The sequence below is a fragment of the Python bivittatus genome, unplaced genomic scaffold (assembly GCF_059951505.1).
Source record: "Python bivittatus isolate LINGU-HERP-01145 unplaced genomic scaffold, Pbiv_v1 ctg000530_np1212, whole genome shotgun sequence".
Taxonomy (NCBI): Eukaryota; Metazoa; Chordata; class Lepidosauria; order Squamata; family Pythonidae; genus Python; species Python bivittatus.
This window is the reverse complement of record NW_028277085.1, coordinates 6,302,388-6,326,513: the sequence shown is the minus strand read 5'-3', so window position 1 is coordinate 6,326,513 and position 24,126 is coordinate 6,302,388. Positions and strand designations below refer to the sequence as shown.

Here is a 24,126-nt window from a genome sequence, read left to right as displayed (position 1 = left end):
TGTAAATCTAATTAAGTTCAGCTTTGATCTGGTGCGGAATAGAACTGTTAATCTTTCCAGATAGGTAGCAGAAAAGCCCTGATTTTAAGGAGAGTTTATTCAGTAATTAGTAGGAGATCTTAAAGACAGGAATGAGTTCTCTTTGATAACTTACAGATTTAAACAGGGGTTGTATTTATAATTCAAGTATACCCCATTTTTCTTTGAGATCTTCTTCTTAGAGATTATGTTAGATCTCACTAGCTGGCTTTGTACAATACACTAGGCTAAAACATGGTTAACTAGTGCAGCACTGTGCAAACGCAGCCAGTGTGGTGAGTTTATAACCCACTTACATCCTTCACATCCTGATTCCATGCTTTACAACTTCTAGAGAGGTGGATGCATTAAAGTCTCTCCTAAAAAGGCCAACAATCCTCTGGTATCTTAAGAAACAACATATTTAGGATAAATGTTAATGAATTGAATCAGAATCAAACCACTTTATCAGATACCCCAAACTGGTAAGTAAGTAAGTATGTAAATACAGTTGGGTTCAAAATAAGCAACCGTTCCTAACTGTGAGGATGGGTGACAACATTGTTTATTAAAAATTACTGTATTTTTATTTTGTATTGTTTGTTTGATGTACAATGTTGATGTGCTGCCTGTTCTCTTAATAGTTTAAAGCTTACAAGGTGTAATAAAAACATCACTGTATGAACTGGAATGGATTGTAAAAATGTCAGAACTACCAAAATGGCAAAACTGACCTGTTTGGTCAGGGAGAAAAGGAGTGCTTTTTTAAAAGACTGGAAACTTTTTATGGAGCTTTTGCTAAAAGAAGAAAAAAACAAAATGATTTATAGATGTAGTGATTGAAACAGATGAGAATTAAATAAGGGGGTGAAGGGATTTCTGGAAGAGTTAAGAGGGCAGGAAGACAATAAGTTTGTTAATATCTATTGAAGAGAAGGTTGGAAGGCATTATATTTCATAACTTTAGTTTTCTTTCTCGCACTTCTTTCTTTTCTATCTTTTTCTTTAAATTTGCTTTTTACTTTATGTAAAATTCTTAATAAATCTAAACAAGTTAAAAAAAGAGTCGGGCGACATACAAGTCCAATCAATTAATAAAATCCAGTGGTTATCGATCCTTGCAATAGGCGGAGGCACCCTTCTCTCGATTCAGACCCAAAGGAGCCCCATCGGACTGGAACAGGGCTGGTCCTAGACCCCCTTCCGCCTGCTGTCGCCCGCCGAGAGAGCTGCAGCCCGGGGCTCGGCCGCCAGGCGCGGATCCCCTCGGGACGAGTCCGGCGAAGCGAGCGGAACGCGGCTGCAGTTTCGAACCGCTGATGAAAGTCGCGGGCTGGTCTCTGATTGGCCCGCCGCCGTCTCCGCCTCGGCCAATGGGAGTGCGGCGCGCGCGCGGGAAGGACGAATCTTGCGGCAGTGGGGAGAAGCCGTTCGGCGGCCGGGTGGAAAGGAGCGCGGAGCCGCCGCGGCGTGGCCGTTTGCCTGCCCTTCCTCCCGGGTTCTGCCTTTCTTCTTCGGCCGGCGGCATGGTGCGGACCAAGGCGAACTGCGGAGGCACCGCCGGTGCCTATCGGAAAGGTAAAGCGTTTGGCGTCGGTGCCCAAAAACCCGGGCTGCGTTGACACATGATTAACCAGGTTGCAGAATTAGCCGGGATGCGGAATTAGCCCGTTTGCGTAAGGACTCGAGCAGTTACCTGCCTAAGAGGGTTAGGTTCGCCCAAGATGCTGAGCCACGAAAAAAAGGAAAAGGACAGGTACAACTAGGCAGCTTACGCGGCGTTGTGTGACTGTAGCTGCCCCGTAGGGTCCGGGTTAAATGAATTGTGCGACGTGTCATATCCCTTGCCTTCCTCCATCTTCCTCTACACGTGATGGATTTTAACCACTTTTACCCATTAGGCTGGTGTAAGACATAGCAAGCCATAGAAAAACCAACTGAGATTAGCACGGGGTGCACATACAGCCGTTAGATTTTTAGCTGACCTGGATGAGCGTGTGGTGTCAATGCAGAGCGTGTATTGCAGCTGCCAGCGCAATCAGGAGGACAGCGGTTCAGAATGTAGAAATGCCCTTATTCAATGTCGCCCTACCTCGGAGGGCTGACGTTTGATGCACGAAGAGAAAAGGTAAAGAGTTTGTCTTGGGCTGCCTTTGCACAGCGTGGGGAACCACAAGCAGCCAACTTCCATTAGCCCAGGATGCTGTGGGAACAAAGAGAATCTGGCTAAGCCAGGAAACCACAGCTAAGCTGGTTATGAGAACGCCGCTGTTATGAAGCAAGTGGAATGGCAGTTGGCGACTCTTTGGCCTGGAAGAGGATTAAGGAACAAGGTGAATTGCTATTGATGTTCAAAGCTTTTACCATCAAACTGACTTTTGCAGTCTTGACCATGGTTTCCTAAGGTAATTGGTAATCTTGGTGATGGCTTTCTGGACAGTGAGCCGGAAGATAGGGACTCGGTAATCTGCCCTGGAGGTCTTCCTGGTTGACCTTCTTTAACTGGACAGATACTGGTTACATTTTTTTTTTCCCAGCAGGTGATTTGAGTCTAGGGCTTGTCTAAGGCTTTGAGGTTCTTGGAGGGGGCTTCATTATGGAACCTCAGCTCCATATTGGGGTTCATTATCTATTAGGGTGACCAGAAACTTTGGGTATTCTGTTCCTGGCTCTATAGCTAGGATTGGACTCCTGGAATAGGAGTTCTGTTTCATAGGCTGAATCCTGTTTTTTTTTTTTTCTTTGACTAAGCTTCATAGAAAACTGATTTAAATCAAAGTTCCCATTCTATTTTTCATATGTTCATTAGACCTCATAGTGCTTATATTTCTAGACAAATTATTTGGCTATTTGGCTATGCAGCTACTTTAATATGTAACTAATTTGAGGTGGTACATTGGCCTTTAGTGCTGCAATTCAGCTCCTCAAATTTCCAGCCTAAGAATTCCTCTCCTTTGGAGGGTAGGGCAGGCGGGTTTATATAGATATTCCAGTTCTTTAATGCCAAGTTTCTTTCTCTTTATGGTGCTATATGTGTTTTACATGCTTTTTTTAAACAGATAAGGAGTGTCATTAAAATACTCTTCTACGGACTCTGCTTTACAATCAATAGTTATTACTTAGTAGGAGGGTAAGGTCTCGGGGTGGCTCCATTCGTGTGAGTTCTAAATGACAACTGAAAAAGAAATTTCTGACTGATAGGTCACAGCAAGGTTGGCAAGAACAACTGCTGAGCAACCTGCAACAAATTGTTTTCATCAAGTGTAAATCTTAAACTGTAATTATTAGAAATATCAGATTGGTTCCCACTGACACTGGGCTAAAGTGTTGCTTCCCTAACAAAGGTACTGGGTTCTGTTCAAGCCAACGTGTTCAGATGTTTAAAAATCCAATTTAATTTAAGCTTTTAATGATATCCACCCTGAATGGAGCAAGCTTCTTAGTAAGGAGGAGCACAGGAGAGCTCTGGTCTCTCCAAGACGGCCAGCTCTCATTCCTTCTTACCTCTCTGGCTGGAGATGAACATTTGCCAAGTACCTTACCAGACTCCGAGCACCTTGGAGTAGGGCGTGTATACCCTTGTTACCTTCTTAGCCCCTGCATCTTTTGATATTCAAAGGAAACTCTGTGTGGATTGAAAGAGAAGCAGTTGGTTTGGTGCCTAGATAATTCGACTTAGAGGCACCTTTAAATCTAAATAATCTCTAACCCTTTCTTTATGCCAGTGGTAGCTGCTAGGGCTCCCCGAAAAGTGCTGGGCTCTGGACAGGCGAATGTTAGTCCCTCTCCTACATCAAGGAAAGGTGAGTGCGTAGGATGGTCTTGACGCTTGGCTGGCTTTAATGCTGCTTTGGACAGGGGCTGACGGCTGCTGACACTTTCCAACTTAGAATTGCACTGCAAGTAATCAATCTGAAGCTTCACTTGCCTCCTTAAGGGTGCTTCCTTGCTTTCCCTAGGCTTCCTTTTAATTAAAGCGACTGTGCTATGTCTGTCCTTAATCTAGAGCTGCAACAGCACAGGGCTGTTGCCAAGTATAATATGGTTTCTTAGTTTTTCTGGCATTTTGCTATTTCTTCTTGAGTAAGCACATCTGAGCTGGGCCTAAAATACTTCACGCTTTGAGATCTGGGCTGAATTCCTATGACGTTTATCCAAAATAGGCAGCAGGCCTACATTCGCTTCCACGAGAGTAGATGCCTGGAGTTAGTCCACTACTCATCTGATGCACTCTCGCTTTACATTTTGGCAAAGGTGCCTTGTTTTGACTAACTTGAGACAGCTTGTGCATTCAGTTTCCTAGAGATTAATCCGTATGCGGATAAGAAGCTTTCGGAGCTACTACGGTGGATGGGCTGCTTTTTTTCTTTGATAGTTAGGCGCTGATAAATTCTGGTTCGTTTTCTACAGCTGAAAGTAAGTATGTGGGAGGCAATCCGGTATGCATCAGGCCGACCCCACCGTGGCAAAGAGGAATTGGAGAATTCTTCAGGCAAACTCCAAACCTTCTGGAAAAGGAGAACCGAGACTCGGAGGAGGAGCCGGGGTGCAGTGAAATAGGAAAATGCAGAAAGAAGTAAGCACGGCCATCTATGCATTCCTAGGGGGAAAAAAACTGCCACAGTATTAATGCTCTGTGGAAGAATGAGTGAAACAAATCTCCAGATCTATCTCACTCTAATCACTTTAGTTACTGCTTGGTGCAATTACAACTCGCGAGCCTTGCTCCCTTAGTACAACATGGGTTTTTGGGAAGATGTCTGAAACTGGATTTTTTCTAAAGGGAATTGGGGGCAAAAGTTTTTGGGAACTTTTTTTCCCCCACAGATGGAACACACAGTGGGGCTTTGTTTCATGGCTTTTTACAAAGTGCTTTTTAAAACAGTGTTTCCAGCATTGCCTAGATAATAGAATTTTCTGTCCGTGTTTTGTTTCAATGGCACGCATTCTGAAATCTGTATTCATGGCAACACGGACAGGAGGAAGCGACTGTGTGTCAAGGGAGGTTAGAAGGTTGCTAACCTAACTGGAAAACAGATTCCAGTTCAAGATAAAGGGTGCATGCCTTTATAATGTTTTTAGTCTCTTCTAATGGCCCAGTTATTCTAAATATAGGTGACTGGGATTTTAGAAGAGAAATGTGAATGGTTGCTGACTTGTATTTCCTTTCCATTGACAGGGTACGTCCTTTGTCTCCTTATCCTGTAGTACAGGAAGAATCTTCTGAAGATGATCAAATGTGAGCTAGTCATGCTTCTGCTAGCAGATCTTGTTATGCTCTGTATCTCAGAGTGTTGTGTATAGTCTGTATATATTACATCCATTCAGTCTGAACATGAGCCTTTATAAGCATCTAGCATGCTAATCTGTTTACTAAAATAAAGTTTACTAAAACTTGACAGACTAAGAAAAGGGAGAGGTTATTGGTACTATGCTCTTAGTACTTCAATGCTTTAATGATTCTTAACTAGTAACTATATGCTTTATATTACATTCGTTTTGCTTCTTTATGCACTTACTAAAATTCTGTGCCATATCAGTGTTAAATAATGTGCTCGTGTTTCTGTAAGAAAATTCTGTATTTGACTCTTGCTGTGATTAATATCTAGTTTGTTCTGTGAACTAGAAAATGCTGAACTAATAACTCTTTTGGATTTAAAAGAAACAAGGCCCAAGAAACTTATCTCATTACAGTGACAGAACGGTAGAATTTCTTCATGATATGATAGTTTGACAGGGCCAAATTGTGGTACGAGGGCAACATGAAAAACAGTAATAATATCAGGAATAACATGTTAATGCTTCCAAAGATTTTCCAGCTTCCTTCCATCTCTGTTTTTGTTGTATGCGGGGGGTGGGGAGTAATATCCCTGATTAATAAATGAATTTTTAAAACCCACTACATTATTTGTAACTGTGGAGTTGACCTAATAAAAGTTATAATGCAGATTTTTACTGAATTCAGCAGAGCTATCCTTGCTTTTATCTGCGTAACTAATTTGTCTATATGCAGACCACAAATTGGTTCTTAAATGATGGACTTCTTAAGGACTATGAGTATTCGTACGTATACTTGTGTTGAACTTTGTGGCAGAGGAAAGATAAAGAAATATTCAATTTCACTATATTTTAGCCTGATATCCTTCAGCTGTGCTGGGACTAGTTTCCAGAATTCCTATTGTATCAAAAGCCCCTTTTGTTTGAACTCAGAATAAATCTTCTCTGCTCCCGGGTAAACATACAGAGGTGTGCTGTAAATTAGCTTTTAATGTAGGATAAGAGTCCTTTTACTGATTCAGCAAAACTTGTGTTTATGAATCTTTAGTCTGGAGTTGAGCAATGTTTAATTAGGATCCTCTGAAATGCCGCAGGAGTGTCTGTGGGACGTGTCCTAAAAGTCAAGATGGCTGCAGTGGTGTGATTGAAGCTCTATTTTTTTTAATGAGGGATTCACATATAAAAACAATTGGCACTTCAATTGCACTGTTGTGGCCACCACCTTGACCTTTTTTACTACACCTTGTGGACAAAAGAGTGCAAGCATTTGAGTTCTCCAGAATGTTAGCATCAGGGTAGGTGATGGCTTTGCCCAAGTGCAAACTTTCCTCTTTAGAAGTGCTAACAGTTGCGTGGCATTTGGGTGTGCTACTCAACTGAGCACCGGGGGATGTTTTCACAGAATTGCACAGCTGCCATTTGTTCCCACACCGTGCTAAGATGTTGGTGGACTTTAACTCCCAGAATTCCCCAGCAGGGGAATTCTGGGAATTGTCCACAGATCTTAAAGTAGCCAAGTTTGAACAACACTGCTCCAAAGGGTGGTTGCCTCATAGAATACTTGATGCACAAATGCCAACCTTGTGTAATCAGTCCAATATGAAAGCAAGCATGGAATATGGATCATTTGTGTGATGACATCACTTGTGGGGTCCAGGACTGCCTCTCCCTCCCCAGTACCCTTTCTTTTTGGGGGTAGAACCTAGAAAATATTTACCCTTGTCACCTTCTGGGATATTCCCGACTTCCAGCTTACAGCCCTTGGATTTCCAGGTGGTCTCCCATCCATGCCCAAACCAGGTCTGACCTGGCTTTGCTTTCCAGGATCAGCTGTAAACCAAGTTACGCGTGACCCCAGAATCTGCGTGAGGGTGACTCCTTAATCCCCGGTGCCCGTCTGCCTCCTGCTCGGGTGGAGCAACGGCCGCCGCCGCCCCCCACCTTGTAACGCCCGCGCCCGGAAACCCGCCATCACGCGCCTGCGCCGGCCCATCACCTGAAAGCCCACCCTGTTCCGCTTAGCAACCGGACGCGGTTGCTAGGGCGCGTTCGGGACGGACGGGCCCCGGAAACACTTTTGTGACGCGCGCCTCGGGCCGGCTGGCGTCTCTCCGATAGGGTGCTGGCCGGCGTAGGGCGTGTCCGCGGGAAACGCTTCCGGGGTGGCCCGCTCCCCCTTAGAGCGCTCAGCGAAGGAGGGGGCAGTGGCCCCGGGTTCGCGCCCCCTCCCAGCCGGGAGAAGCGGCTTTTCCTCGGGACGGTAGGAAGGCCGGGCTTCCGTCCGCCTCGTGCTCGTTTTCGGGGAGGGAGGCGAGGGCGTCCGCCGTTAACTGTAGCCGACGGGAACGCTCGCGAGGGAGGGCGGAAAGGGGGTCGCTCCTCGCCGCCCGGGCGCTCGGCTTCTGCGCCTGCTGAGGGGCCGCTCGACGCTGCCTCCCCGGGCCCGGAGCCGCGGCGGCGGCGGCGGGGGTCTCTTCTCTCCCTCGCCCCCGCCTTGAGGTCGGAGCCCTCCCGCCATGCGGGACGTTTGAACGCTGCCGGGGCGGTGCCGGGGCATTCCCTCGCCCACCCCTTTGGGTCGGGGGTCGCCTCTCCTCTCCGGAGCGGGGCCCCCCAAGGCCAGGCTTCGGAGGTGTCCGGCAGCCCTCTGCGCCGCGGAGCCAGCGGGGCTCTGCCTTGGCCGCGATCTCGGAAGGAGACAAAGAAAGGGAAGCCGCCGCCGCCGCTGCCGCTCTTGCGCCCGGTCCCAGGCTCGGCGCTGCACGTCCGAACCGCCACGTGGAGACCCCGCAGAGGCTGCCCTGGAGGGCTCCGGACGCGGGATTTGGGGGGGGGGGAGATGCGGAATTCGGAGAGGGCGCCCGGCTCTGACGAGCATCGCCTCCTTTCTCAACACCCCACCTGCGAAACGGCTGCCCAGGCCTGCGAGATGCCTTCCCATTGGCTGGCCGCGTATGTGTTAGGGGAAAAGAAGGTTTCTGTCTTTTCTTTAAACCTGTTGACTGTCCACGTCGGTGTACGAACCCGCTTTTTCCCCTTAGTTTTGAATTACAACCTGGATGTGTTCACTTTTGGCATGTGCTCCCTCTGTAAGGAGCCAAACTAAACAGTTTAGGAGTAAGGATGTGATTGCACCAAAGGCACATTTTCTTTTTTGCTCTCTGGCTTCCTCTTTGCCATGGACTTCTTGATTGCCTTGTTTTTCTTTCAACCTAGATGACTCAGTGCTTAAAGTGCAGTGGTTTATTATGGCCCATAACTGAAGGATGATCTTTTGCAGTTCTTCTCACTTGCTGGTTTCTGTGTATTGTGGATGTAACTCTGGCAGCAAATTCCTTTTCTGTCTATGACCTTTTTGGGAGTTACATTTGTTTGGTAAATATCAATCTGAAGATATTGCATCAACAAATTAAATACTTTGTACAAGGACGTTGAAATAGGTGCTGTTAAAAAGATGGAGTTGCATGTATTGGGGTATAGACTAAAATGAGAGGAACCTTAAATATAGTTGACTTGAATCATTGTCTTCCTTTTTCTAAATCATGTTTAGAGAAGTACTGTTCTGTGGAAGAATAAAAGCAGTTTTTGAAAGTGGAACATAGTATTTTAAAAAATTCTTTACTAGTTGCTACAAGCTCAAATTCTCATGCAGTTGAGGATGCATGGGGAATATTTGCAGGTATTTCAGAGGAATTGTATTTTTAGAACTAAAAGACATTTGTTAAGGGAAACAGCAGCAAGGTTGCTTTCACTAGCAATTGATATAAATACTTTGACATTCGGAAATATAGACTTGCTTTGGTATAATTGTTCCATTTTAATTTCACGGTACTGTAATACAGTTTCGATCTCTCTTCTAGAAGATGTGTTGATCCTTACTCTAATTGCACATATTGAACACCGCTTCTTCCTGTTTGGCAGAAAAAATTCTGCAACAAATATATCAGCATTTTTTATTTTGGCAGCCTGGTGTTAAGTAGCATTATGTGGACATAAGCTGCCTTTGATTTTGGAGGAATGTGATGAAATGTTCTTGAAATTGTAGAATATACTTCTGTTTATGACACACTTTAGAGTCATAAATTACTACAACAAAGATATCTACAGTATACATCTTCCTTCGAATATAGTTCTTTATGATACTTCACCATGACTATGGATTACAGAGTGGTTTAATCATATCTATTTAGGTAGTAAGTCAGGAATTACTTTTGGATTTCTTAGTGGTCTCTGATAATAGGGCTTTTCCCCCCCCATTTCTGGCTATCTGTATGAAAACTGTATGGAGATTAAATTTTACATTTCACCTGGCAGATTTAAGCAAAGTCAACAGAACTATTTGAAAATAAACTAGCATATTCTTAGTGAAACAGTAATCAAACATAAAGCTGTATCCAACAGTATCATTCTACTGACAGAATGCATTCTTCATACCCTCTTCACACTTTCATCAGTTTTCCTTGTGTTGAAAGATGTTCTGGAGCAGTTTGGGGAAACTTAAAAGGGCCAAAAGTTGAGTGAAAGTCAATTCATGTGATGTTGAACTGAGCACATTTTCCAGAGAATCCTTATTTAAGCATTGTGGCTATTCTTTTTAAATACAACTTTTAATCCAGTCTTACCAACACAGAGACCTGTGTTCAACTTTATGTCTCCTGATCCAAACTCTTGTAGATAATCATGAATAAGTTTAAAAAGAATTGATTTGGTTGCATGTGTCCTGCATATAATTCTGGATCCTCAGCATGAAACCTGGCTGCGAACATCTTTCTTGGTACCTGACAAATTTCTTGCCCTAAATAATAATAATAGTGGTGATAGTGAGTCTCCTTGAAAGATTCCTCTCTTGATATTAATCTCTCCCAGTCTATCACTGTTAGCTGGTCAACAGTGATAGATTGGGAGAGGAATCCCAAGGAGATTCAAGGAGAATCAAGGAGACTCACTATCACTACTACTGTTTGTCACTGCATTGATTCCTCTGTCAACAATACTGAACAAATCAGGCCATGGCTATCAAACATCAAAAACATCTGCCAGACTATCCCCCCTCCTTTACATGGACGATCTGAAGCTGTATAGAAAAACACCATCTGAAACAGAATCACTGTTCAACGCTGTCTGAATATACAGCCAAGATACTGCAATGGAGTTTGGACTGGACAGATGTGCCACTCTTACCATCAACAGGAGAAAAATAGTGAAAACTGAAGGAATCAAGATGCTCTATGGAAATTATGTCAGGAGTCTGGATGAAGAAGATCACTACAAATACCTGGGCATCCTTCAAGCTGACAACATAAAGTACATTGAAGTCAAGAAGAAAGTTAATAGTGAATACACCACAAGAGTGGAGAAGATCTTAAAGTCCAAACTCAGTGGAGGAAATACCATCAAGGCAATTAACACCTAGGCAATTCCAGCCATTAGCTACATAGCTGGAATAGTGGACTGGACTCAAGCAGAGCTAGAAGCCCTCGATAGGAAGACCAGAAAAATAATGACAATCACGCCCTTCATCCATGCAGTGATTTTGACAGACTCTACTTAACAAGGAGCATAGGTGGGCATGGAACGTTGCAAGTATACCAGACAATTGAAGAAGAAAAAAGGGTATTAGAAGAATATCTGAAGGACAGTGAAGAAGATGCAGTGAAGCTAGTACACCATGAAGGCTTACTGAATACTGAAGAGACCAAACTGGCCTACAAGACCAAATGAAGAATAGAAAAGAGATACAGCAAGGCAAAGTATTACATGGCCAGTACACAAAAAAACTAGCAGGCAAAGCAGATAACAACCAAACCTGGCAATGGCTAAGAGCAGGAAAGTTGAAGAAAGAGACAGAGGGGCTAGTTCTGACTGCACAAGACCAAGCCTTAAGAACAAATGCATATAAAGCCAGAATTGAGAAGACAGCAATAGACAGCAAATGCCGCCTCTGCAAAGAAGCTGAAGAAACAATGGACCACCTAGTCAACTGCTGCAGGAAGATTGCACAGACTGACTACAAAAATGGCATGACAAAGTAGCAACGATGGTGCATTGGAATATCTGCAAGAAATACCATTTGCCTGCAAGCAAGAACTGATGGGACCACAAAGTAATAGAAAATGAAGAAGCTAAAGTGCTCTGGGACTTTAGAATTCAAACAGACAAGCACCCCACCACATAGCACCCCAGACTTAACAATTGTTGATAAGAAAGACAAAAAAGTCTGGATAGTGGACATTGCAATACCTGGAGACAGCAAAATAGAAGAGAAAGAACTAGAGAAAATCACAAAATACAAAGACCTGCAAATAGAAATAGAATGACTGTGGCAAAAGAAAGCAAAGATAATACCAGTGGTAGTAGGTGCCTTGGGTGCAATCCCAAAACATCTGAAGCACCACTTGAAGACCATCAGCATTGACAAAATCCCCATTAGTCAGTTGCAAAAGACCGTTTTACTTGGAACAGCTTATATCCTGTGATGATACCTTTAACACCACCAAACAACAACTTCTGGCTATCCCAGGTCCTTGGGAAGGACTCAATAGGTGGATAAAAGTGCCAAATCCAGTCTAAACATCTGACTGACTGTGCAACCAACAATAATAATAGAAAGCTAGAATACAACAAAGCAGAGTCTATATTTCTAATAATGTCTCTGGGCCTTCCATAAACCCTAGAGGCATTCTTTGAAAATAAAATGGATTGTTTGCTTTCTGATATGTTGGTATTTTGTGATTAGCCACATCCATTATGTGCAACTATTTTGAAGAATTCCCACAATATGCTCTCAACATTCAAACTGCTAGGATCAGGCACCCCTGGTATACAGACCAACATCTTACTGAAAGCTTAACAATAGATTTTATCGTATACAGTTGGAAAAGTTGCATTGTATATCACTCTTAGCAAAAACAAAGTTCAAATATGACAATGTGATGAAGGGTGTGTGCTTTTCTTTTGAATTATGCATAAGTAGCTTTCAGTAAGTTATCATATGGCCTCACAACTCCTGCCTTTATTTATCCATGTTAAACATACTGAGATGGTTTATTTAAGGATTAGATTTGGAGACATCCATGTCAAGCCAAGGATGTCTGAAAGAGTAGCTCCTTGTATTCTTTGTGTGTGTATGGATAAAACTGACCAAAAAGTGCCATTGAAGGAGACGTCCACAGTGCACCCAGGAGGTCTGCATCAATGTCCCTATTGATGGGATTTAACCAAACCATATTATGAATACCTGTGGATCTATATCAGGTTTCACAGCAATAGCTCATGTAACTATTGGTGATATAGTGATAAATAGTTCCGTTGCTATCTGAAACTTTCTTCTTCTTTCTGTGTTATGTAAACTTATGATTTCCATTGATCTGCCAGTTAGAAGTGATCTGTTTTTATACTGGAATGCCCTAGCTGTCTAACATAAAGTTCTTGTTGAAATATGGACTTTTGATAAATGAGTTTTAATAGGATTCCATTGATTTCATGAGGAATGGTGGTTGCAGTGATATGAACAAGATACTGTAATCAGCTGAGCTGTTCATATCAAACCAAACAGGGCTCGAAAGGGAATTTTGGAACTCTAATTGCTTTGACAGTGTTTTTCTTTTTTTGGAAAAATAGATTATCTAACCAAAAACGAGGAGAAATATTGTTTGTTATTCTCTGTTGTTTAGGGCAGAGTAGAATTCAGTGGTACTTAATTCTCCTTTCAGCTTTTTTGCACTATCAGGGTTCAATTCCTCCTGTAGCCACTTGTTTTCAGCTTCTCAGTGCTGCTGCGTGGGCACAACTATGAGCCACTTCCATGGCAACCACCTTCAGTTGTTGACTGATCTTCAAAATAGGTGGTAAATCTATGCAGATTAATCAAAAACGTATATAATTTATACCTATTGGTGAGTCCGTGATGGCATTAGATCCTGGCATTTGCTTGCTGATTTACTTAAAATGGTTGCATCTTGATATGTTCAGTTGGCTTTCTGTTTTCAGAACCAAACTCTACTCAGGTTATAAACTCTGTTCTTACTTTTTTCCTTCAGTTTGGTGTTCATCTAAATAATTCCAAGATATAATCCATCAGCAGTTTTCTATTCCTTGCTTAGTGTAACAGCATTAATTGTTTGTATATATTTCTGGCTCTCTTTCTGTTAGTTTTGTGATGTTTGCATTGTGCAAGTAATACTATATCCGCAGATGATACTCAAGTAACTGATTTTTTTAAAAAATGGCTTTAAAATGTTTTTTATGTATTATCCAGCGTACATTTGAAATGTTAATATAATGCAGTGCAGGATAAGAGGCACTTACGAAAAATACCATTACTTATAACAGAAATAATGGGATATTTATGATATTATTCGTTCTGTAATATTGGCATGTCAATTAAAATATAATGAAAATGTTAAGGTATGTGGATGACATATTACTGGTCACAATGGTATGGATGGTTTTCTGTTCATGGCATTCAAAACATTGGCTCCCCTAAATGATCCAGCAGTGTCCAAAAATTGCTGTAATACAGAATGAATCTCAGATGTTGTCCCTTAAAAACAAACGACATATGATGAGTTTCTGCTTAGGACCCAGAACTTGATGTATTAAGGGGTAACCCTGGCTCAGAATATTTAACTTCCTTTGTTCCCAAACACCTGTTTTCTTTTCATTCACACTTGACACCACATGATTAAACTGTTTTGTTTGGCTTCTAAGGCGAATTTCTTATGAGATCACGCCATTCAGACCTGGTTGAAAGTAAATACTTTTAGTTTTTCCTTGTCTTTTCATGCTGCTGGTTTGAATAGGAGTAGGGGGAAAAAAATCTCTCCAGAATCAAAATAGGAATTATTGATAACTATATATGCAGCTCAGATGTGTTAATTCTGGGAGATTTTTTTGTTTACTTCACAGATTTCTACCATAGAAGTAAAGGGAGCTGTCAGGGTTTATATTCTGCCAGAGCAGGGTTCCTCAACCTTGGCAACTTTAAGACGGGTGGACTTCAACTCCCAGAATTCCCCAGCCAGCCCAGTCCACCCATCTTAAAGTTGCCAAGGTTGAGGAACCCTGTGCCAGAGGGTTTGCAGACTGACTCATTATTACTTACTGTTTTAACAGAAAAAATAGGAGAGGTTTCTGGATTATTCAGGGCGAAGATGCCTTGCCTGTACCCCCTTAAACAGCATTATGTTATCACAGCTGCCTAAGTTCTATGAGTCTCTTACATTCTAGGGGGAGTGTAGGATTCACTGTCAGCTAACCAGATTGGTTTCACCACAAAGATGTAGCTAGAACAGAGAATCTTCTTTGGGTGGAATGGCAAAATGCGTTTGTGCCTTTCCTTTCCAGGCCAGGTATGACCATGTAATTAGGTTACAAGTAAATCACAATCCTGTAGTTTAAGGGATTAGTAACTTTGACAAAGTTTGTTTTTTTTTTCAGATTTTTTTTATCCCACCTTTATTATTTTTATAAATAACTCAAGGTGACAAATATACCTAATATTCCTTCCTCCTCCTATTTTCCCCACAACCGCAACCCAGTGAGGTGAGTTAGGCTGGGAGAGAGGGACTGGCCCAAAGTCACCCAGCTGGTTTTCATGCCTCAGGCGGGACTGGAACTCACCGTCTCCTGGATTCTAGCCTGGTGCCTTAACCACTAGACCAAACTGGCTCCCTGCAGACAACCACAAATAATAGCTTTTTGTCTTAAATCTTCCTGACATCCCTGTAACAACTCTTTCACCTTTTCTCTTGTTACAAAAGAAGCATCTTTTTTGTTGTACATTCCTGCTTTATTTTCCTAGGGTTATTTTCACCTTGGGTCTTCTATATGTCTTTTGCATTTGCCACTCGGTACATCAGGTTACTCCTGGGTATGTAGGATCTGTCTTTTGCCAGGTCAGAAAATTTAAGTCAGTGTTATTCTGACTGGCAGTGGCTTTTCTTCTAAATGAGATCATAAAGCTATCCTTTATTTCATGAGTTGCAACATTCACATACAGGCTAGATAGTAAAATTCAAACTTATTGTTGAGCCTGAATTAAACTAAGCCAGTATATAAACTCTTTGAAATTGAGGGAAAGGTATTTAAAGTTACCTGTCACTACCACAGTTTCTGCATAAAAATCTTGACTGGGGAAAATGAAAATTGTCACTTGTTATAGAAAGCAAGGGCAGCTAAGACTAAAGGTGTAGAGAAAATGCAAAGTATGTTTGATGGAAATCAAACATCCACATCCAAAATAATAGGTGAAAATTGCTAAACAAGGAGTCTCCAGCAGAGCAAATGGAATAATGAACAAAAGTGATGAAATTAAAACTAAAATGAGGAAACATTGGAAGGTTTGTATGGGAATGATAGTGATGTGTCAAAGAATAGAATTGAAATAAATGGTATAAAAGTGTTCAAGAAAGTAAGTCATAAATATTGTGAGAATGCTGAAAAATGCTAAGGTGGTAAATGCAGATGGTATAATTGGGCAAATAACATACAGGTGAGGTTTGCTTCTGGAGTGGCTACACCATTTGTTTAACGTGTGAAGACTGCATTTTGCCTGGAGAATGGAAGAAAGCTTTTATTGTTGTCTTCTACAAGGGGATAGTTAGCAAAAGTGAATGCAAAAAATGCAGGGAGATTAATTTGTTAAGTGTGCCTGGGAAGGTATTTGGCAGAATTCTGATGACAATGAGCAAAGTAGTGCTATAAGAGCAGAGTAAAGACTCAAAGACTTGAAGGCAGAAAAAAGAAAATAAAAGATGGAAGTAAAGCATACATGAAAATAAATGGCTTAGCAAATTCTTAAACAATGAGCAGGGAGTAAGACAAGGATGCATTATGTCCCCTTGTTTTATGGATGGATGGATAAATGCTTCAGGTAAAATCAGAGCTGGGTTAGTTGGAGATGTGAAGTATGTATATTTTTGTATGCAGATGATGCTGTATAGTTAGATAAGAACCAGAATGATTTGCAGCATGTTTTAGATAGCTTGTGTAATGCAACAAGGAGTATCGGTCTGAAAATTATTGCATCAAAGACCAAAGTAATTGGGCTTGACTGGGAAATGGAATAAATGATTACAAGTTATACTTAAGTGGCCAGAAAACAGAGCATACAGTATTGATCAATTTGTGTACCTTAGTAGAATGTGGGGAAGCCAACAGGGACATTGTAGGATATGCAAAACTGGTTTAGAAAAAAAAAGGTTGGCAATATGTGTTCTGTTGTGACCAGAATGTATTAAGTGGTACATGAACATAATGGAAGCAAGGATGGTTTGCAAGAACAGAAAGGGATAGAAAATATAGTGAATGGTATTGGTGTAAACTAAATGTATTTCTTTTTTTCTAAACTCATGCCTTTAATTTCTTTGGCTTGGCATTTTGTTGTCTTTTCTGCACTTCCCATAATGTTGCTTACTTCAAAAGGGAATACAGGTAGTCCTTGGGTTACAATGGCAATTGCAACCAGAATTTCCATTGCTAAGTGATGCAGTCGTGAAGCGCAACATCAAGTGACCACATCGCTTAGCGATGGCAATCCCAGCAGTCCCCAATGCCATTGTTAAGCAAGGACCTCACGTGACCGCAGTGTGGGAAGAGGCGGGAATCCAGAAGCACTTGCTTACACTGCTGAAACCGTGTCCCAGGCAAGCAGGTGGGTGGGTGCTATGAGTTTGGGTGGGTGGACACTAAGTATGAGTTCCCCATGCTGACCAGGGGCTCCTTGGGAGAAGATTTGGCGGGAGCGATTTGCAATCTCCTGCAGGCTTCCCCATTGACTTTGCATGTGGGAAGCCTAGGGAGGGTTGCAAAGGGCAATCGTGACTGCAGGATGCTGCAACCATTGTAATTGTTAGCTGGTTGCCAAGCACCCGAATCATGATCACGTGACTGTGGGGACACTGCGATGGCCACAACTTTGAGGACTGGTTGTAAGTCCCCCTTGTTTAGCACTGTTGTAATTTTGAATGGTTGCTGAATGAGTGGTTGCTAAGCGATGTGGTCACATGATGTTGCGCTTTATATACAAACATACAGATCATGCTACCTGTATAGAAAAACTTTTGAGGGAGTAAAAGCAAACAGTATTTTGAGTACCTGCCTTTAAAGGCACTTCGCACAGTGTTCTAATTTTTAATGACCTTTCATAAAAAGAGAAAACTCTCCCTCTGTGTTTATTGAATCACTGGCTTTATTAATTTCTTAATTAGCTGGCTTTGGCCATAAATTGGTCAGACAGCTAATCTAGTGCAAATCTGAGGGAAAAGGTAGTTTTTAGTAGTGTATATGTTTTCATAGATAGTGACTATTTTGTTTTTTAATGGAAAATATCTGGTTTTTCTTCACATATTTTAAACCCAAGTATAGCAGTACTTGTTGAATGAAAGTGTTTAAAATTTAAGTCCTAACTGACCTGAGATCCATTTTTTTTCCATTTCAAACATTGAATACACACATACAATACTTTTCAAACATTGAAATGGAAATTTTTTCCATTTCAGAATTTCCAGTGCTGCTTTCAACTTAAAACGATAAAACATAGATAGTATGAGCAAAACTAAACATCGAGTTAAAATCAGAGATCTCTGTGATATGCTTGCCATAATATTTAGTATCTCTGTCCTTATGTTTCCAGGGCCAATATTCTACATGCTGTGCTGCTTTGGAATGATGCAAAAATACACTGGTCTACAAATCTATTGATTGTATATGTATTACGTATATATCCTTCCTTTCCTCCAGTGTGCTCAAGAAAATGTATCTGGCTCTCCACGGCCCAGATGACCAACTGTGCTTCATGGCTGAGTTGAGGAGTTTGATGCAGATGTCTCTAATCTTACCAAGAAATGCAAAGTGTTTTATAACCAAAGCCACCTTCAAGCTGTCTGCTTCCCCAACTTTAGCTAGGTGTTAACTTGACCATATTTTGCGATGGGATCTGTACAGTCTATTCATGCCATTTATATATATGATTGGTATCAAATGCTGCCTTTCAATTTTTTCTTTGCTTTAAATACCTAGAATCATGAACATTCTTCATAAGGAACCCATATCCAAGGTTAGAGTCAAATATTAGGAAGGGTGGACTCTACTTGTGGGCTGTAGGCCGTTTAGAATACCCCCTGCGTCCTCCCTAAAAGAAATCCAAAGATAACAATTGTGAGGTAGTAGAAACCTGAGCAAAGTACTTGGGCGTGTCAAGTGGTGGCATTCAAGTTTATGCTTCTTACTTCAGACTACGAAAGGGTTGTGAACTGGAGCTGTTTGTTCTGTTAAGAATACTTATTAAGGGAAGATCGCTGCCTTCCATTTTAGTGAGCAACTTCTTCCTTTATAAATAGGATTTTGATCTTACACTTTTCCTTTTTTCTCTCTCTCCCTGCAGGTTGTGTAAGGTTTTCCTCTACCTCGCTGAGGACTTTGAAGTCATCCCCCCGAACCTTCCCTGGCAGTGCCTGAACAGCCTGGATATGATGCCAAAAGATCTCCAAAGTATTTTATAGTTTGACCCAATGATTCTTCTGGATATATATTTCTCTCTTCAAGAATAAGTGCAAAGACCAAATCCTACTTACTACCAGATATTTTTATTGCAAGATCATGGACCATATTACTAGGGAGAAAGATGAAAGGCGAACAGGAAAAGGAAATCCAGGAAGAAGTACACATAGTTCTCGAGCATCAAGTTCCACTTCGGCTGCTGGGGTTCTTATGGTTGGGCCCAATTTCAGAGTTGGCAAGAAGATCGGCTGTGGAAATTTCGGAGAGCTCAGGCTAGGTAAGAGCGTGGCCAGTTTAGTAGCTTTCAATTATGGCTACACAGCTTTGGTCACATAAGTAGTAATGTAGTTACTTAGAAAAGATTCCCTAGGGAATGCATCTCAAATTTACATGCATGTGAAAAGTACATGTCGTTGGTGGCACTTAGCAATGTTTCCTTTTCACCTCTTGCTATAATACATACGTGCATCATATAGCCCATACATGTAACACTTGCAGTTTTCTAGCTTTATGTTTGTTCAGAATTTAATGAACTTTGGTTTAGAATTCTTGAAATTAACTGACTGGAACTTTTTTTTTACTTGGATGACACCTGTCCTTGCAGTGTAAAGTGTTTTGAGGGATCATTCTTTCCTGTATTTCTATATTTATTTTTAAATGTATACAAAACAAACATTCAAGATTGAATAATTATTCTCAGATGATGGATTATAGGGGATAATGTGAGTTGCAAACAAAAGTTGACAATAAAAAAACAAGCTATTCTGTTGAACCTATTTTTTTAAATTTTAGAGAACCCCAGCAGCTAAAAATAATAACTTGTATGTCCTAGTTGCTATTTCAAACAAAATTCTCTTTCTCTTGCAGGCAAAAATCTGTACACAAATGAATATGTAGCAATCAAACTGGTGAGTAGTTTTGCAGTTTTTAAACATCTCTGCGTTCTGAAGGTTAGCCAAACAAGACAACTTTTTCAAGCCACATTTGCCCTAATTGCATCCAGCTTAGGCTTCATAGATGTGCTGCAACATGGGACTGCCTTTAAATATTGTAGAAACCAATTCAGTATCAGCTGTGCTGTTCATTAGAACCATTCCCAGCTCAATTTAAATGCCAGTGATTACTTTTAAAACTCTTATGGCTTGTCCCAAGTTTTTCAAAGGACTGCTGCACGTTAATGGAAGAGTCTGATAGAAGAGATCCTGGTTATATGCCTGTCCACTCAGTTCTCTTAGTTGGGGGGCACGAGAAGTAGGTTCAGTCATGGCACATGCCATCCCCTGAAACAAGCCATTCTAAGCTTTCCAGAAATGGTCTGAATTCAAACAAATTCTGGAATACTAAACTGTCTTCTGTGAGGTTGGAACAGGCCATTTCAGGATCAGAACGTTCTGAGATGTTTTGCATTCTCATCACCTTTCCTCTGATGGCACAGTCCTTATGTGATGACTTCCTAAATATATATCTCCCTATATTTAATTAAACGTGAAAGACGTGGCAATTTATCTGCTTTTAAAACAATAACATTTTTTTAATATATTTTTGCAGTACTTTTAAATTTATTTATCAAATGTATACAGCCGCCCATCTCACAAATGTGACTCTGGGTGGTGTACAATAAAACCAACAATTAAAACAATCAAATAGCCATAAAAACCAATTAGACATAAATATAAAGATGGAGGGAGAATGCATCAGAGAATTACACATAATAGAACCAACTCGTGGGCTCCATGTTACCAAGGAGTATCCAGGCCTGCTGAAAAATACATGTTTTGAGCGATTTCTGGAAGGTCAATAGGGTCAGGGCTAATCTCACTTCAGTGGGGGGGGGATGATGTTCCAAAGGGAGGGTATCACGGCAGAAAAGGCTTGTCTTCTAGGTCCCGTCAGATGGAACTTCTTGGCAGACGAGATCTGTAACATGCCTCTCCTGTCAGACCTGATGGGACGGGTAGATGTAATTGGGAAGAGGTGGTCCCTCAGATAACCTGGCCCCATGCCATGTAGGGCTTTAAAGGTCAAAACCAGTACCTTAAACTGGACCTGGAAGCAAACTGGCACCCAATGCAGCTTATGGAGCAGAGGTGTAATGTGTGCCCTTCTAGGGGCACACATAAGTCCCTGCGCCATCACATTTTACTCCAGTTGAAGCTTCTGGATTCTCTTCAAGGGCAGCCCCATATAGAGCATGTTACAGTAGTCAGTTTGGGAGGTGACCAGGGCATGAATAACTGTGAGCAGAGCCTTGCAATCCAGGAATGGGTGCAATTGGTGTGCAACATGAAGTTGCACAAAGGCCCTCCTAGCCACAATTGCTACCTGCTCAGGTGTGTTTGAGGCAGTGCCACCCCACCCAATGCCAAATATGGTAAAGTCCCAGATTCAGAAGGGCCTAAAACCCAAAGCCACTCAGTCTTGTCAGGGTTCAGTTGAAGCCTGTTGTTCTCCTTCCACACCCCCACAGCCTCCAGGCACCAGGACAGGACAACACCACTATTGCTTACTTCGCTGGGGCAGAGATATATAATTGAGTATCATCAGCATACTGATGATACCTCACCCCATGGCAATGGATGATCTCATCCAGCAGCTTCATGTAGATATTAAGCAGAAGAGAGAATAAAAAAACCCTGCAGCAACCCACATAGTAGGGGCCGAGGGTGGGACCTCTCCCTCCTGATCAACACTGACTGGTGTCAGTCCTGTAGGAAGGAAGAGAACCAGCACAATACTCTGACTTCCACTCCCTGGAGCCAATCTAGAAGGGTACCATGATTGATGGTATCGAAGGCTGCCAAGAGGTCAAGTAGAGCCAGGATGGATGCAATGTCCCAACCCTGCTTCTGCCAGAGATCATCCAAGAGTGCGACCAATGCTCTTTCTATCCCGTGTCCAGGCCTGAATCCTTACTGAAAGGGATTCAGATAATCCACTTCATCCAGGGTCTGTTGAAGCTGCTGTGTGACCACCTTCTCCACAACCATCCCTAAAAAAGGGAGATTGGATACTGGACAGAAATTGTCCAGTATAGTGGGATCTGGCAATGGCTTCTTGAGGAGGGGGCGAACCAATGCCTCCTTAAGGGATGGAGGAACAACCCCCTCTCTTAAGTAAGAATTCACCATCACTAGATCCCTGCCTTAGCTAACCAGGAGTGGCATGGATCTAATGAGCAGGTAGCTAAGCTCACAGTCATGAGGGTCCTGTCCATTTCCTCAGACTGTTTGTTTGCATTTTATATTTATTTTTCTGTAATTTCATTGTTTAATGTTTTTTCCTTGGAAAGTGCCTGTAGAAGGCCTTGCTGTAAAAGGCAGTATATATATTTTTACACTGGAAACCAAATTTCCAAAATCCATTTAATGTATTCCTGATCCTACGCTGTAATTTGGTGAAACAATCTACCATAAAAAGTCAGTTCAGTCTGCTCCATTCTTCTGTTTTTTATAGGAACCATTAAAATCTCGTGCCCCACAACTGCACTTAGAGTATAGATTTTATAAACACCTCGGCTGCACAGGTAAGAAGTCTTTCTCCTAGGAGTTAAAATAAATTGTGACAAAGGAGTGTAGTGAAACTAGTATTGACCCAAGCATATATTTGAAAGCCACAAATATCCTAGATATCAGAGGTGCAGTTTTTAGCTGTGAGAAGTGTAGTGCGTATAGCTCATCAACTCTGTTTGGTCTCTGCTGTCATTTGATTAGTTTTAACAGCACGAATGTTGATGATTGTGGAACTGTGTCAAGATTTGTTTAAATTTGTATTCCTTATGCCAAAAGGGAAATAAACAAATTCAATGAGATTATTGAATTCTTTTAAATCAGCATAGTTGCAAAAAATACATAATCATATTGCATAACATATCTTACCTTAAATGTAACTGACTCATTAGAAAATTCTGTAGGATGTTTAGAATATTTACTTTAGATGGCACCCATCAACCCCTGTCAAATAAATGAATAAACTTTAACAGGTTTTAAGATTAAAAATGGTTGGTTTCACAATATAGTCAACTCTAACAAGATTTTGTGAAATCTTGGGCCTTCAATTGTAAAAAATAAACATGATTTTAATTAATTTTCTTTTAGTTTTTTTAATTGGTACTCATAACATTGCACAACATTGTATGATAATGCCCACATCTAAAAAGGTTGACTGACCACTGATTTTCTGGGGTGGAGACTCAATCCATGGGTCAGATGTGTGGCAGGAACCAAAGCAATATTCAGATAATTTCTGTACCCCTCTCTGTACAGTACAACTCTGTACTGTTGGTTTTTTTAAAGTAATATCTCTCCATCTTGGAAGTGTAAATTGATTTGAAATCTGGTGGTACCTTTGAAAAGTAGCTGGTGATATGATTCAATTTGTCCCAAATGTGAAAAAGGTGAAGTATCTTAAGGGCCCTGTAAGTAGCTCTGTAGCCCATTATCAAATTTAAGGAATTGAATTCTGCCAGATGTATAAGTATTGGCAAAAATTGCTGTGCTAGCATAGGTCTAATTCAGAATTTTGAGTTCCTCTCTCCTCTCCCCCGTAACAAAAGGAAGGCCAAATGAAATGTGGTGGTAAAGAAGTTTGGGCTATATTTTTCTAGAACTAGCTGGTGGTTTTGAGTCTTTTTTGTGTTAATAGTAGTAGCTATTATCCTCTTGATACAATATAGTTAGGTTTTTTTTTGTATTTGTTTCAGTTGAAGGCTTCCCACAGGTATTTTATTATGGTCCATGTGGAAAATACAATGCCATGGTACTAGAACTTCTTGGTCCAAGTTTGGAGGACTTGTTTGACCTCTGTGATAGAACATTCACCCTGAAGACTGTCTTAATGATAGCAATTCAGCTGGTGAGTAAAGGAAGAGTTTCACATTTTTTAAATATACACCTCTGTCTGACATCAAATATTTTCAATTACTGCTTTTTTGGCCCTTGTGCAAACTTTTCTGTATGTTTTGGTTTTATTTAAGTGTATCTTGCAAACTTTTACAAGTGTTAATGCAGCAGAGAACTCCCAAAATGGAGCTCAGGCACTTAAAAGAGCAATAATCAAGTCAAGCTGCCTAGTTTGATCACAAGTGATTTATGGCTAAGGTAGGCTGCATCAAATGACTGATAAGAACAGAAAGCAGATCTTGGGTTAGTGGCTTTCAAACTGTTTGCTAGGGATTGTTAGATTGTTTTGGGCATGTTCTAGTTTTATCTTGGTTCATTTGAGATAACAGTGAAGAACAATAATTTAATGCAGCGCCTTTCATGAACAAAGTGCCAACCCAGAATGATTTCTTTGGGTTCTTTAAAAGATAGATTCTTAAAACATTGATTATGA

General features: G+C 41.3%; 2 protein-coding genes across 4 annotated transcripts in view; both read left to right on the top strand.

Moving 5' to 3' along the window:
* The first annotated feature begins 1,427 nt into the window (after window positions 1-1,427).
* Window positions 1,428-5,993, top strand: PCLAF (PCNA clamp associated factor). The gene is made up of 4 exons (XM_007426767.3): window positions 1,428-1,596; window positions 3,744-3,821; window positions 4,429-4,594; window positions 5,198-5,993. The coding sequence occupies exons 1-4, from the start codon at window positions 1,545-1,547 to the stop codon at window positions 5,259-5,261; spliced, it is 360 nt and encodes a 119-aa protein (XP_007426829.1). The 5' UTR covers window positions 1,428-1,544; the 3' UTR covers window positions 5,262-5,993.
* A 1,408-nt stretch (window positions 5,994-7,401) lies between these two features.
* Window positions 7,402-24,126, top strand: part of CSNK1G1 (casein kinase 1 gamma 1) — a 40,737-nt gene continuing 24,012 nt past the window's right edge. For all 3 annotated transcript variants that reach the window (XR_015797487.1, XM_088148486.1, XM_088148485.1), the window contains exons 1-5: window positions 7,402-7,555; window positions 18,680-19,072; window positions 19,663-19,703; window positions 22,249-22,318; window positions 23,495-23,646. Coding sequence is in view for 2 of the 3 variants with exons in the window: in XM_088148486.1 (XP_088004612.1) it covers window positions 18,895-19,072; window positions 19,663-19,703; window positions 22,249-22,318; window positions 23,495-23,646 (441 nt within the window). In the remaining variant the exon portion in view is untranslated. The remainder of the gene's footprint in view (window positions 7,556-18,679; window positions 19,073-19,662; window positions 19,704-22,248; window positions 22,319-23,494; window positions 23,647-24,126) is intronic.

What these genes read in the sequence shown, in the direction of transcription:
- PCLAF (XM_007426767.3), top strand. Translation starts at nt 1,545, where the DNA reads ATGGTGCGGACCAAGGCGAACTGCGGAGGCACCGCCGGTGCCTATCGG. An exon ending in CTCTCCTACATCAAGGAAAG is followed by an intron (nt 3,822 to 4,428) that starts GTGAGTGCGTAG and finishes CGTTTTCTACAG; the next exon opens with CTGAAAGTAAGTATGTGGGA. An exon ending in ATAGGAAAATGCAGAAAGAA is followed by an intron (nt 4,595 to 5,197) that starts GTAAGCACGGCC and finishes TTCCATTGACAG; the next exon opens with GGTACGTCCTTTGTCTCCTT.